General features: G+C 34.2%; 1 protein-coding gene across 2 annotated transcripts; it reads left to right on the top strand.

Moving 5' to 3' along the window:
• The first annotated feature begins 305 nt into the window (after nucleotides 1-305).
• Nucleotides 306-8,484, top strand: LOC107007875. 2 transcript variants are annotated; one of them, XM_015206700.2, is made up of 9 exons: nucleotides 306-465; nucleotides 706-828; nucleotides 5,891-5,984; nucleotides 6,080-6,139; nucleotides 7,072-7,134; nucleotides 7,259-7,462; nucleotides 7,653-7,764; nucleotides 7,839-8,047; nucleotides 8,162-8,477. In XM_015206700.2, the coding sequence occupies exons 2-9, from the start codon at nucleotides 713-715 to the stop codon at nucleotides 8,249-8,251; spliced, it is 948 nt and encodes a 315-aa protein (XP_015062186.1). In that variant the 5' UTR covers nucleotides 306-465; nucleotides 706-712; the 3' UTR covers nucleotides 8,252-8,477. The 2 variants fall into 2 exon arrangements, with proteins under 2 accessions (XP_015062186.1, XP_015062184.1); XM_015206698.2 differs by having other exon boundaries at nucleotides 332-465; nucleotides 672-828; nucleotides 8,162-8,484.
• Nucleotides 8,485-12,562: the final 4,078 nt, after the last annotated feature.

Below are 12,562 nucleotides of genomic sequence, written 5' to 3'. Positions count from 1 at the left end.
TTATTAATATAATGTCCAATTTCACTTCCACATTCAGATATTGAAAACAAATCACATTAATTATTTAATATTCACATTTAGAGATCACATCTTAATATTCAGATGTGTGTTCAGATCAAAACATTCAGATCTTAATGCAAATCTTAATCTTCAGATGTGTATTCAGATTCAGACCTCTTAATCTTAATAGAAACAAATGAGGCCTACGAGTGCAAGTTATTAGATGAAAGTTATTTTTAATTAATATATTTTTGGTTTTTATAACAAAAAAATATAGGTTTTGAAATAAAATAGGAGGACCAAAGGAATAATACGAGGAAAGAGAGGGCACGCAAGTGTAATTTGTCAGAGTAGATGGAGATCTGTATTATTATCTATTCAGGGAAGTATGAGATTGATTAAAACAGCAACGTGCTGAAGAGTCTTCCATTGAACCTGCATCACAGCATCAGTAGCCTTCCCAAGGTTAGCTAAAATCCACTCTCTTCTCTGATCTGTTGTTTATCAGCACCGTTTTGCCTTTTGATTCAGATGATATTGTAAAAGCATGAATTGTCGTTTTGTTCTGCAGGTCAAACACGTAGATTTGTCAAATCAATGAATCATCTTCATACTTGTGCTCTGAATTCGTTGATCTTACTATGTTGTATTTTGATTTTGAATCTTTTCAGTTAATGTCTTGTCAATTTGTGATTTGATGTTCAGACGAAAGATGAAGACGGTTGCCGTGGCGTTGTTGGTTGCTGTAATTGTGGTTGTTGAAGTTCCATTCGGATACACATTTCCATCTGCAGTTCCTTCCTTTCTTTGGTCACCGCATCATTATGGGTATGGATTTCCTTTCTTATTGGTTATTGCAGCTTGTAAATTTATACTTATTTTGTTACAGCAAAGAAGATTATTGGTTTAGTGGTGCCTCTATTCAGTAGTATAGTTGATTAAAGTAGATCTTGACATACAGTTTGTTACCAGAGGTTGCCAAATAGGATGAACTACTCCCTCCATCTTCCTCTTTAGCTTCCCAAACTTATAGCCTTTGTCTCTACTTCTAATAGTACCTTACTCATTCTCTCTATATGGGTTACATCTGTGACTCCATAAAAAGTGGAGGCTTAAGGTCCTTTTTTGAAAAGAAAAAAGTTGAGGTCTTGCTAAAAACTAAAGGGAAGGATATTTTGGCTAAGCTAGAGGGAGGCCTAAATAATTCACCCAGCCAGAATCTAATTACATCTGTAGATGCCAAATCTGGGTGCTCTTCTCTACGTCCTAATAGTAATCTTCCTTGTCAGAAATCTTCATAATGAGGGCTTAATCTATAATTCAGATGGCTATACAGTTTTTTTTTCTTCTGTAATACTTTGGATAGCTAACCTCTGGTCAAAATGAAGTTCTCATTTAGATGGATAAAAAACATTTATTCTAATAAGAATGGTTTGCTTGGAGAAACTGTCTTGTTTTAAAATGAATTATATCCCAAGAGTTTTTGTTTTAAGGTTCCAGATCGTTTTTGACTATCCTTTCCTTTCCTTATTATTTACTCTATTTGTGATCTGGAATGCTTCAACCTAATATTGTTAGTTTTCTCACTATTCAAATGTGAGGCAATTTTGTTGCTAGTACATATTAAAAGTTCAGTTTGTCCCTTTTATGGAGGACTGCTTCTCTGTCTGATAATTGGTCACCCAAAGAAAAACAAATATTAGGGTGCAAAAGAAGATGGAGAAACTTTGTTCTGTTATACACTCATTATGCATAACATCTCATTTGAAAATGAAACAGGATATTGTAAGTTCTTCCATTTTGTTTGCTTGAATCTCATGTTTTGATTCTTTGTAATGTTAACTGGGAGTCTGGGATTGTATTTTTTTATCTGTTCTTGAGATAGCTGTTCTGTCTGTCTGTTCTTTCTATGTTTATGGTATCTTTAACATCCCGCATTCCCTTAAATAATCAAATAGAAAAAGAATCTTATCACATCTGCATAATTTCTTCAGCCTTCTCTCCATCTGAGTCTTTCCTCTTGAGGGTGGTAAACTAGATTTCATTATGTTACCTGGTCCATTGTTCTTCGTCCTGTGGTGAAAATACTTGTGGGGCTTTGTTGATGCCTGAAGGATTTTGAAGACTAACTTGAAATCATCTAATGACGTACGATGAATAGAAACAAGAGAAAATTCAAGTACAGAGCTGGATTATTTTGGTGGATAGTTATAAAGAAGATGGGATGAGGGAGCAAAAAAAGAAGGGCAGTGCATTTGGGCTCATGAGTAGAGAAAATGATTTCTTTGCTGGAAGAAGTAGGAGGGTGAACAAACTTAAAATCAGGATAATTGGTCCATCTCAAGAGGCGAAATCAAATAGTCAAAACTGCTGGTAACTGAGGACTGACGACTGAACAAACAGAAATGAAGAACATGTGATAAAGCAAAAGGGAAAAACAACTGAGAAGAAACAAACTACAGGAAGATGTTGGCTTAATTTCTATTTTTTATTGGGATGTCTGTTGGGTTGGTGGCACAGTTACCTTTGAAATCTTGGGTAATCTCGATTAATTGAATGATCCATCACTTTTATAAGAAATTTGTGATATATGTAAATAGACAGTTCTTAATGCAGAATTTGAAGAATGCAGAAGCTGTTTCACTTTTGAGAGTAAAGAGAAGAGAATAGAGGACAAATCTGTTTAGAATGGAGAAATGAGAGGAGGTCAGATGGAGCTTGGAGCAGCAGTAAGAACAAGTTGAGGGAGGGGAGGGAAGATATGAAGATAGGGGAACTCAGGGACCTCTAAAATAACTTATTGAGGAGTAGAACAAAGAGATAAGTGGTATCAGGAAAAGGGAAGAAAAAGAGAATGGAGAAGAACTAGAAGACGAGGTGGAGGTTCTAGGTAGGTACTTCATTTCAAAATATGGTCAGGAGTTACGATAATCATATCTATTAAAAATAGATAGCCTCTTTCCTTATAATCATGTCAATTAAAAATAGAAAGCCTCATCTGTCTCAAAAATAAATAAATAATAGAAAGCCTCTTTCTGTAAGGGCAGACTAGCTATGTCAAGGCAATTAGGTCAATACCTTGGCTCATTATTTATTTCTAATACCTCTAACCACTTCTCTATGAAGTGATGCTGGATAGGTAGTTCAAATTATTTAAAAGAAATATAAAATTTTATTAGTATGAAGTTTCTTTATTTTTATAAAAGCATTTAAGCTTGTGAATTAGGACAAGTTTACGTTAAAGATGCAAAGCTCAAAGAGACTTCAGAAACAGGCTCTAAGTAAATAACAAAATCCTTTTAGACTCTCCTAGATCCATACTATCAATGTGCATCTTTCATTGCCATCTTATGAAAAATGATTACTACATTAGCGTTTACTATCTTCATGGTGTCTCTGAATCCCTTCCTATCGGTCCTTTTTAACTATTCATACTGGTGATGATAGTTCTCTAATTTCCTTGAAGCTAAACATTACGAGAAGCGTATCCCATATTTTTTCTTCAAATTAAGTCAACCAGCAAAAAATAATTGAGAAATGGAAAAAGAATTAGAAGTAGTCTTTGTTGCTGTTGTTGTTTTCATGGGTCGATTGTTAACTTGTTTAAGCATGAACAAGTAGAAGTAAGATCTGCAAATTTATTGTGTACCCTTGAAAATCCTATCTACGCTCGTTACACCATAGCTCCAGCTTTTAGCTACTCTGTTTGAACCTCTCAATCTCTCAGGGAGATTTTCTGCTTGCTTATATGCTTATACTTTTCAACTATGTGTTGTGGAGATAGTTTTGGGTAAATAATGTAGACTCCGTTGTTGAACTATCCCTTTTCACCAAAATGCCCGACTAATTTTTCCATTAATAGACTTGGCCTTTTCTCTTGTAATCTGGTGTTACCATCTTTCCTTTTTTTTTTCACGTGTCCATTTCCTATCTACCTTGTTGTTGGGAAAACATCACCAAGTTGACTCCTTTGGTCCATATTAATCCTAATCCAAATGGCCTGATTGTTTTGTTCTTGCACGTCTGATGATTCACATCACTTGAATTTAAACCCTAGCAATGTTCGAGTCCATTAGTGAGATCGATTTCTCCATAGGCAGCCTTCATCTAGGAAGTTCAACCAAATCTAGATGACATCCCATCTTTGCTTTGTGGCCTGAGCTTCTAGTTGTCAAAAGCAATTTATGCCTTTTTCTTACACAAGATTTTTTGTTTTGGAAACACCTAATGTAAAGCAATTTCCACAGTGTATTCTTTCTTGTAAATCTTGAATATACTCTTCTTATTTCTTTGAGGAAGACTGAGGGAGCTGTGAAGTGTCAAAATTACATGCCTCTAGAATGTTAAAACTTTTAACAAGCTTTAGTATTCTTTTTCAAAAGAAAAACAGCTTTTAATATGGACAAAAATCTCCAAAATATAAACCGTGCATCTTAGATCAAATCCTAATGACAGTCGGAGTTTCTGGTTACAATCGATCTTCTAATGCCTCAATTACTCCCTTTAAATTTCTTAATGTATAGCCTCAAAATTCATAAATTTTCAGTAGCTCCTTCCATTTCTATTATTGTTACCTATAGTTCCTCCTTTGCCTCATTCTAAAAGATTATAGTAACCCTTGTATTTTTCCATTTTACAAGACCTAGAAGCCATTAATTGTGAGTTTCAACACTAAGAATTTGTGCAAGTTTCTATGTCCTTGTCTACTTGAATAGAAAGTTCTAACTTTAATTTTTTAACCAAAATGAATTCTTACTTTGGCTAGGTTGCGTACGTGATAGCCATATTTAGGAACTTTATTTGATGAAGTATTAATTTTATAAGGAAAATCTTACAAGTAGTACACTAAAGAGACCTACAGAGAATATCTAGGTTTAGGACTTACAAAAGCTAGGTAGTTTTTACTTGGCTGGTAGTTAAAGAGGCGGTACTAACACAGGTTAATCTAATGAAGAGGGGAATACATATGTGTCCTAGATGTTTTTTTGTGAGCAACAGGCAGAGACAATCAACCATCTGTTTCTTCATTGCAAGGTGGTTAGACAACTGTGGCACTTATTTACCATATTCAGGGGCACAAACTGGACCATGCCACAAAGGGCAAGTCAGGCTATAGAAAGCTGGAACAATGAAGGCAGTGATAGTACAGACCAAAGCAGATGGAGAATTGTCCCAGCAGTGATTTGGTGGACCATATGGAAGGAGAGAAATATGAGATGCTTTGAGAGTGCTAGTAGTCCTTTACACGGGATTAAAATGAACTGCACGATCACTTTTTGCTATTGGTGCAGTTTGGAGTATGTAGATCATCCTATAGCTGTTAGAGATATCCTAGGTCCTTTGTAAGATGAATTAGGATCTAGTTTAGTTTTGTTTTAAGTACACACACAACTGTATGGAGCTCCATGATGTAAATTTGGGACCCCAGCCTTTAGTGCTGAAGATTAATACACAAAACTGTTACCGTTTTCAAAAAAAAAAAAAAAAAAAAAGCTGCTCGCTAGAATTAACATGCTTTTAATACAATGGCATAAAGTCTCGGAAAGTCAGTAGTGTTCCTAGCGAGGTTATAGTTGAAGCAAAGGTGCACAGCTATGTGAACCATCTAGAAACATCATTTAGGTCCTTAAAATAGTAATCTGCGATGTACTGGTAGGCCCTACAGCCTAGTTGATGAGTTGTTGGTGACAACAGGTTGATATCGTATGTATGCCCCTTCTTTTGTATTCCATTATTATGTGGGATGATACATTGTTTTTTAAAGGTAATTTGCACCAAATTGCAACTTACCTGAACTGCAACTGCAACTGCAACATTTATGGTGATTTGTCGGCAAGAGATCTATGCGTAAATTTTTATTATCTGAAACTTTTGATTACTTATGTTACAGAGTTGCCTCAAGTGAAGCTGTCAATTACAGAACCCTTTCACTGAAGGATTTAGTCAAGTCCGTTATGGCTGAGGGTGGTTGGTCGGACTTGCTGGTACTTCCTGTCTCTATATTCTATTAGTTCTTGCCTGCCTACTTTCTCTTGCTTCAATTTTTGAAGGAAACTAAATTGTCTTTTATCTTCATTAGTGCTCAGGAAAAGAAGGTGGACAGCATCTGGATCTTGCACTTGTTTTTGTTGGGAAAGAGGTAGGCATCTCTTAGTTTTAGGGGAAGAGTTTGTTGTACTTTCCTGGAATTAAATTATCCAAACAAACTTTATTTAAGATAATTGATTCATAATTTTATATGCTTTGGAGCAAGACAATGACAAGATTGTGATACACCTTCCTATAAAATTTAAGTTGCTCCTCACAAATTTCAAGCCGCCGAACAGGTGGTAGAACTTGGAACCATTCTTACTTACCAGTAAATAAAACAAAGTGTGTTTGGAATCCATTTGTATCCTGAATAATGAGTAAAACTAGGGGTTGCAAATCAAACCCAATCTGCAAACCCGGGCATGTTTGGGTTGGTCACTAATCCATCCGTTAAGCTCAATCTATTTCAACCCATTACAAAGTTGGATTGAATTGACTCATGAGTAATCTTGTGAAAATATTTTCAGTAGATATTTTCTTTTAATTGATATGTTACTTATCGCTAAAATAAAGAAGAAGAAAAATTATTTGGTACTAAAAATTTATGAAAGATCAAATAAAGCAATTAACTTTAGCAAGGATTGGGAGGGTTGAGTTATGACCCACAGTTTAGTACGTTTTCGCCTAATCTGTTTCAGTCCAAATAGCTTTTGCCCTGCACATTTAATTCAGTCCAATTTTTGACCCGCCTAAATTTAGCCCAACCTGCCAGTTAGACACCTTTAAGAAAACCCCTTTGTGGATGTTGTCTGTGTTAAACTCACCCCGATAGTTGAGTTGATACAACTCCATTTGGTTTATTCATCCATTGAAGAAGAATTGTAGTTGGGTAGGTGAAAATGCCACTTTAGCTCGTAAAGTACTACTGCATCTCAACTACCATAGGGACCTTGTTATTAACACATAGGGTTTGCAAGTTTTTATTGTACTTTTTGATATTTTCTACATTGCCTCAGCTGCTAATGTCTATTTCTTGTTTAGTTGCAATCTGTGGATATTTCTAGACCCAAAAATGCCAATTCGGAGCTTGTGGACTTGCTGAAGGTAATTAGAGTTTTCCCAACTTCGGAAATCATTTCCCTGATTCAAGTTTTTTGTGCTTGGTTCTTAATGTACTGCAAGAGTTCATTTTTATTATTTTGGCTTTGGTTAAAAATGTCTTGATCAGGCCTCTGTTGCAAAGTCCAATTTTTCTTTGGCATTCCCCTACATTGATGCATCAGAGGAGAGAGAATCAGTGGAAAGCTCCTTGATTTCAGAATTTACAAACACGTGTGGGCATGGTCTTGAGGCCAGCAACATTGCTTTCTCGCAATCATGCTCTGTAGAGGGTGGAAGTTTTGAGAAGCTCACTGATGTCCACTCAATTCAGGTTAATAATGGATTGATCTCTATTCTATTAAAAAATGAGGCACCCGAAAAAGTAGAAGAAGTGACAATTTTCAGATTTTACTGCAGTGGCTATGTTCACCACAGCTCCTACTTGCTTGTATGTGTATATATGGATGCTGTTTCCGTGTATACTGGATGTATTAATTCTTTTCATCCGTCTCGTGTTACAGAACTATCTGCTATCAAGGATCACTAAACAATCCAAGGGGCAGCCAAATTTGATTGTTCTCTGCGATCAAGATCATCGAACCCTGGGAAGAGCTGAAGAAAAAACCTCTGAAGGTATGATATCAATGGAGAATGTGGTTTATACCCATTTTGGTCATATATAGTTCTTAAACTGGATAAACTTGTAGGACAAGTTTTATCTCAACTACTCAGTTATGTGGAGAATCTGGGAGCAAAATACACCGCACTCTATGTGTCAGATCCTTTTAGGTTAATTCAGTTCCCCTCTCATTGGGAAGTAGAAAGGTTTCTTGCTGAAGGTACTGGAAATAAATCAGTCGATGGCTGTGATGGAGTTTGCCGAATTAAATCCTCATTTTTGGAGGGCATATTTGTGGTAAGTTGATTGCATCTATCCACAATTCAAAGCTGCTTCTAGTGTTTTCTTCTGGTTATGTACCTTTTTTCCTTTGCTGTACTGATTACATATGTTCTTTACGTACTGTTCCAGGCAATTGTCTTGCTTATAATTTTAATATCTGGCCTTTGCTGCATGATGGGAATTGATACTCCAACAAGGTTTGAGGCCCCTACAGATTAGAGGTTGTGGAAGATAAATTCATATTCTGAGTTGCTTTGATTGCAGTAATGTGAATGTATCTTTATGGTATGCATTTAACCCTGTAATTTTTGTTTATTTGTCACACAACGCTCGCTTGTATCAGCAGTATAGAGTGTTACATTCCAATAATGTTATGGCCATTCTTGATTTTTTTTGGTTATGTATTCTTCTGCACGTACCAAGTTTCGGTTACGTGCCCTGGTTATTCTTCAGTTCTGATGGATATGGCTATTTTACTGTGTTTAGTAGACTTATTGTTTGTAGTGAAAGGTGAAAACCAGGAGCCCTGCAGTTTCGCTAAATGCTTCCCTCCCAGAATAAGGTGAATAAGATGGCCAATTTTTGGCAATTAGCATGGTAAAATATTCAAGCTCAATCATGAGCGGAGGATCCAAGCCAAAATAGTAGTAACACACTATTCGAATTTTTATATGTTGCTATTAGGTGTATGTATGTTATCTTTTTTTTTTAAAAAAAAATATGCTTCTTATCTACTTGGTGGGGCAGTATGGGTTTTTCTGCTATGCAAGTGTCGGGTAGATTTAAATAAATAAAATGCGGATCTAAAAATAAAATAAAACTAATTCTCACGAATTTAACTAAAATTTTACGGTACTTGGAACTACATGACTACACTAAATTTGAACAGTTTTATAACTTAGAATATCAAGTAAAAGTTCAAAGTTTTCGATGTAGATGAGTTTGACATCCAATGGACTCGTAGAACTACAAAGCTGCGAAATTTTCAAACAAAAATATATACGCCAATACGCCATTAATCATCATTATGCATTGATTTGTTTAATTTTTCGTATGCATTCATAAAAATGTTGAACAATAAATTTAAAAAGAATGGATATTCTTAGAAGGAGATTGGCTAAACTGACTAATTCAAAGTTATCAGTAGTAAAGAAATATATGCTACTTCCACTTCCAGAGAGAGTTGGCATAAATTTAAATCCATAAACACCCTTAAGAAAGTAATATTTATTAGGGATTTATTGATATGTGCAACTGGTGCACAAAATAATGGGGGTTATCAAAGTTTGGGGAAGGATTGTATCTCGAGTAATGTGACGTAGAAACTTTATCTCAATGCAAACATTAATTGTTATTCCCACAGTTTGAACAAGTAACACATAGAAAATATAAAAGTATTTTCGATTGTTGCTCCAAGGATCTCCATCAAATTAATATTATTGATTATGTTTTATAAGTTTGAATTGTAGTAGTAATACTTTTCTCTTAAATTTGTCAAAATGAATAACTAAAAAGAGTGGGAGGGTTAAAAGGGGCAATATTATGCATTTTGTTAATGGATGATGAATGTGTATGTAGGGCATTCTCACATACAATTGCTATATACACCTTTGGTTTTATGTTTGTAAAAGCCAATAAGATGTGGAAAAGTGAGTAGTGGAACAGAAAGGATAAAGAATTGAGGCCTCGTGAGTCGATGCAAAATGAAAGGAGGCGGGATGAAATAAATTATCCACCTCACCAGTTCCCTCCGTCCTTTTTTACATGCACATTTTTATTTTATATTTATATTAAAAAATGATATAATTTTAATGCTTTTATTTTTAATTTTTTTATAAAATTTAAGTTTTCAATTAATAAATATAAATTTATTTATTTTAATTGATTAATTTAATTAGTGAACATGAATCAATTAATTAATTTTTCTAAATTGGTGTAATGTATATTTCAAGACTAATAACTCACTAAAATAAAAAATGAAAAATATAATAATTTATGAATTAATTTTAAGAAATGATAAATATTATGAATGAACTTTTTATATAAAGGGATGATATAGAGTATATTATAGTATTACTTTATTTAGAATAAGTAGGTGGGTTGAAGCAAGAGCCAACACGATCCTGCTATCTCATTGAGATTTACCCACCTCCTTTTGCTAAGTTGATATTCCCAAGAGTATTTTCTGATTTTTATCTTTAAAATATGGATAAGCTTTTACCACTTCGGTTTGTCTCATCTTAATTCGGCACGTCTGCCACTCACAGCGCCTGCATTTTTTATTTGTACAACTCTATCATCGCCCTTACAATTCAATAATCTCAACTCGAACTCCTCCATCAATTTGTTAGCAACACAGAGGTGTGGATTTAGTTGAATTAAAATATATTAACTTAATAATTATTCAATAATGTTATTCATCAGTTCAAAAGTCTCTTTTTTTATCTCTTCAAAAGTCTTTTTTATTTTCATTAATATAAAGACATCTGAATCTTTATTAGGCATCTAAATATATATATGTACGTTAAGATCTAAATATGTAAATTTAACTATTAAGATATTTTTTCTATATTTCAAAACTAATTAAGATTGTTTATTTTCAATATTAGAATGTGCATAAGAAATTAAATATTATAAAAAAAGTATTATAAAAATCTCATTTTAATCGAATAGTTTTTTTTTTAAATATAGAAAATAATCTTTTGAATATTTTTCTTGTAACATGGTAATATGATTTATCTTTTAAAAATTTAACATAATTTACATCATTAATATGACTATTTTTTTGCGCTCAAAAGCTTTGAGAATCAAATATGATGCAAGGTAAAGTAGTTTATGTATAATAGTAATACATTATTTACGAAAACATTCTATTTTACAATAGACATTTGTTATTATTATCGATAAAATAATACTTTCTTATTTTCTAGGATTGTGCTAAATGTTATACTCCTGGAATCCTTATCAATTTAAATAATGTATTGATTAATCTGCGAAAGTAAAAGGCTTAATGTTATGTTAATAATAATGAGGATAAAGGAAATTCAAACTATGAACACGTCATTAATATTAATTAAAAGGAAAATGATTAATATACGTCCGAACTATCATAAATGGTATATAGATACCTGTAACGACATGTACCCGTCATTATGAAAAAATCAATGGGAAAGGAATTTGGGCCAGAAAACTTCTGAGTAGTAACTTGGAAATTTCTAGCCTAGGCCAGACTTGGACGAAATCTGGGTCGGGTGAGGTTATTGGATGAAAGATTTAATTTTGAGTTTGATCGCTTGAGTGGATAGCAAAGATGTTAAGAAGCCTGTACGACTTTATGAAATCGAATTCAGGCAAGTAAAACTCCCGAAACTGATCTTGGCGTGAAAGGGTAGTTTTAGAGCGTCCAGGTTTGAAGTTGTGTTTGTGAAATGGGATCTTGAAACTCAAATTCTGAATTTCTTTCTCTATGCAAGCTACCGGGGCGGGATGAATCTTGTCAGGGCAGGCCATTGTGGAGGGGTGAGGCTTGCTATGGCGGGATAGTTGCGACTTAAATCGGAGAAAAACTCCAAAAATGTTATTTTTGGTAAAACTTTGTTCTTAAGATCTAAGGGACGACCCATGGCAGTTTTTATCAGATTTCCATGAATTCTCATGCTAAAGGTAAGTTTATTACTTCCTAATCCGTATTTCGATTCTTTTAACTTAGAATCCTCGCTAATTATCATTGGGGAATGGTTTTGGCCTGAAGTTAATGATGGAAAAAGCCCTAGTTGAACATTAGTATCATGGGTTTGGCCTTGGGTTAATAATTTTGTTATTATCCGGGTAAATTAGACCTTGTTTAGTCATCTTTGCATTAATTTCTTGATCAATAACGAGCTGAAAGACTCCGGAAAGGAAAGTCTCACGTGTCTTAAGAGTATTCATGCTTGATTTTCGAGGTAGGTGATGGCTCGATTTCCTATTGTGTGATATATTTTGGTTAATTGCTTCATTGTATGCATGCATGCATGTGAATACGGAATGTGAATCAAATCTAATGAAATGATTATGTGTGAATAATTACATGCCATGAACTTATTACTTGATTGTATGACTAAGAGTACTATCCATTATAGGTGTGATTATGACTGTAGTTGTGATGACTAGATCTGGTGTCATGTTCCAACACATATATTGGATTGGTATCATGTTCCGACACATATATTGGACTGGGTGTCACGTTCTAACACATGTATATTTGTCGGGTGTCATGTTTCGACAGACTAACAGTTTGGGTGTAGGCTCCACGAGAGGACCAACTGTTATTATTATGTCTATATTTACCACTCATTGATATAGGGAAATTGTATGTTGATCCAAAATGATAACTGAATTATGTGTTTCGTAAATGTGTGTTTATTGTTGTAACACCCCAGAAATCAAATGACCTAAGCTAGAGCCTAACGTAAAGTCTAGTAGCCTCATAAAGTTAAAATGAAGGGTTAAAGTTCTAAACTAATGTGCATAACTTAGTACTAGGGTTTT

Source organism: Solanum pennellii, chromosome 1 (genome assembly GCF_001406875.1).
Source record: "Solanum pennellii chromosome 1, SPENNV200".
In the NCBI taxonomy this organism is placed as follows: Eukaryota; Viridiplantae; Streptophyta; class Magnoliopsida; order Solanales; family Solanaceae; genus Solanum; species Solanum pennellii.
This window is presented reverse-complemented; position numbering and strand designations above follow the sequence as displayed.